At 64.5% G+C, this 2318-nt stretch overlaps 1 protein-coding gene across 1 annotated transcript; it reads right to left on the bottom strand.

Moving 5' to 3' along the window:
- Positions 1–414: 414 nt before the first annotated feature.
- H696_01585 (hypothetical protein) lies at positions 415–1877 on the bottom strand. The gene is made up of 2 exons (XM_009495486.1): positions 1017–1877; positions 415–811 (listed from the first exon to the last, which is right to left on the bottom strand). The coding sequence occupies exons 1-2, from the start codon at positions 1855–1857 to the stop codon at positions 516–518; spliced, it is 1137 nt and encodes a 378-aa protein (XP_009493761.1). The 5' UTR covers positions 1858–1877; the 3' UTR covers positions 415–515.
- Between the last annotated feature and the right edge of the window lie 441 nt (positions 1878–2318).

Here is a 2318-nt window from a genome sequence, read left to right on the forward strand (position 1 = left end):
CCCCCCCCGCCCCCGATCACCCCCAGATGCAGAGAGGCTGCACGCATCCGCTCGATAGATGGTCTTCCTTTTGTGCTTTGGTCATTTTCTTTCTTGCAAAGGAGCAGAGGAAGGAGGTATATTCTACGGGGCCGGGCGGCGCCCCCTGCTCCGAACGGCTGAGCCCCTTCGCCGAAAAGGACAGGGTGGAGTGAGGGCCAGAGGGGAGGGATGTCGCCTCATTCGGGAGAAAGGATGGTAAACTGGATGAGGGGATGGGCGACATACGGGCGGTCGCGCCGGGCAAGGACAGCAGGTGTTTCACAGCGGCCGGCACACTGGGGTCTAAAGAGGGGGACGTGTGCAGCAGCTCGAGATAAAGCGGGGGAGGAGTGAAGGAGAGGTGGGTGGTGGGGTGGCGGACGGGGGGGGGGGGGGGGGAGGGGGCGAGACGCGGAAAAGGTCCCAGCATAGCCCCTGACAGCCCCAGAGCCTCCGTCCTGCCACTCGCCCCCCGGCATGCATGGGGTCGCGCATCAGTCATCCGCGCGCAGGTGGGTGATCCACCGGCGGGTGAGCTCGTAGGTGGAGAACATGATAGCCGCATTGGGGACCACACGCAGCAAATGCGCCCCAAGACCGCCATACATGGAGATGATCCCCTCCTGCTTCAGCATCAGGGAGATGGTGGTCCGGATGTTGGGATAGGGCGGGGGGAGCCCCGGGGCAAGGGGAGGCTCACGAAGACGCGTGCGAATGACCTCGTGGGGGTAGGTGATGATGGAGGCGACCAACTTGGCGGACGCGGCGTTGCCGAAGCTCAGAAGATAGGCTAGAGGGGCCGGGCAAGAGGAAGATTGCGGGACACACGTCAGTCAAAGAGCCAAAAGGGGAGGGAGCGGCAGGGGAAAGCAACGCGCTGCACGGCCGCCGCAAAAGGTATCGGATACATCTCCCTCCCCCTCTCTCTCTCGCTCGCAGTTTGACATACACACACACACACACACACACACGAAGAGACACGCATGCTGACGTACACATCCACTGGGGAACCTCCTGGCCGCTGCGCTTGTCATTGCTACGTTTCTTCAGTGCCTCGTAAATGACAAACTGGATGGTGCTCTCCACCACACCAACGTAGCTGATGGCCAGGCCGCGGAAGAGGGCGCGGCCGCCCTCCTCACGCACGACACGGATGGCGCAGTCGAGGCTGTTCTTGTACACGCGTTTCCCACCGGCGCCCTGAAGTTGCATGCGGGTCTTCACCAGCCAAATGGGCGACGTGGTGGTGGCAACCGTGGCACCGGCACTGGCGGCAGCCAGCATGTGCACCCAGGAGGAGTCGGTCCCGAGGCCACCGCGTGCGTGCGACAGAGACCCATAGTACAGCTTGAAGGCATCATACGAGGCGAAGTAGATGGACCGCGCCGGGATGACACCGATCAGCGAGGGGCCGAGTCCGCGCCACAGGGCCGCCGTGCCCTCGGTCCGCTGGATGGTCACCAGCGCGTGGATGGCCTCGCTGAACTGCTGCCGGAGGAGATTCCCAGTCCGAGCAACCACATTACCATACATGGCTCCGGGAATGGCACCGGTACCGGCAGCGGCAGCCGCGCGAGCCGTCTGCACCGAGGAGGCGCCCACCATACCGGAGCCGGCCTGCATGCGCGACGACGACTGCAGCCGGGTCTTCACCACCTCCAATGGGCAGGTGGCCACCGCGCCAGCCAGGCCAGCCATACCACCGGCAATGACATTGGCCACATTGTCAGGAGCCGGCTTGGCAGGGGCGGCGACGACGGCAGCTGGAGCGGCGACACCGGCCGGCGTGGCGCCTGGCGATGTTGGGGAGCTGGCAGTCGTACTGGGCGCCGACATGGGGGTGGCTCGGAAAAGGAGGGAGAGGGAGGGGGGAGGGGAGGGGGGGGGGGGAGAGGCGACGGGGCTGGGTGGTGGCCGCGAGAGCGCTGGCTACCAGGGCTGATCCGACTTTCAACAGCAAAAGTTAGCGGCCTTCACAATCAGGTGGGATATTTAAAGGGGGAGGGAGGGGGGGGATTGTCGGGTATGTATGTGTGTGTGCGTGTGTGTGCGTGTGTGTGCGTGTGTGTGCGTGTGTGTGCGTGTGTATGCGCGTGCGTGTGCGTGCATGCGTGCATGAAGTAGGTGCAAGGAGGGCAGGAGCGGAGAGGGAGGGGGAGGGAGGGGGAAGATGTACAGAGAGTGGGAGGGGCAGGAGGGGCGTAGGGGATCGGGTCTGGCGTTACCGACGACCGCCCCTAAACCGTGCCGGAAGGGGAGGCTGTTAAGTCCTCCCTACATTCGGTCCTCCCCGCCTC

Source organism: Fonticula alba (assembly GCF_000388065.1).
Source record: "Fonticula alba strain ATCC 38817 unplaced genomic scaffold supercont2.2, whole genome shotgun sequence".
In the NCBI taxonomy this organism is placed as follows: Eukaryota; order Rotosphaerida; family Fonticulaceae; genus Fonticula; species Fonticula alba.

Excerpts from the sequence above, each read along its gene's own strand:
- H696_01585 (XM_009495486.1), bottom strand. The coding sequence starts at position 1,857 with ATGTCGGCGCCCAGTACGACTGCCAGCTCCCCAACATCGCCAGGCGCC. Across the intron at positions 812-1,016 it reads GGAGGTTCCCCAGTGGATGT|CCTATCTTCTGAGCTTCGGC; the intron begins GTACGTCAGCAT and ends CGGCCCCTCTAG.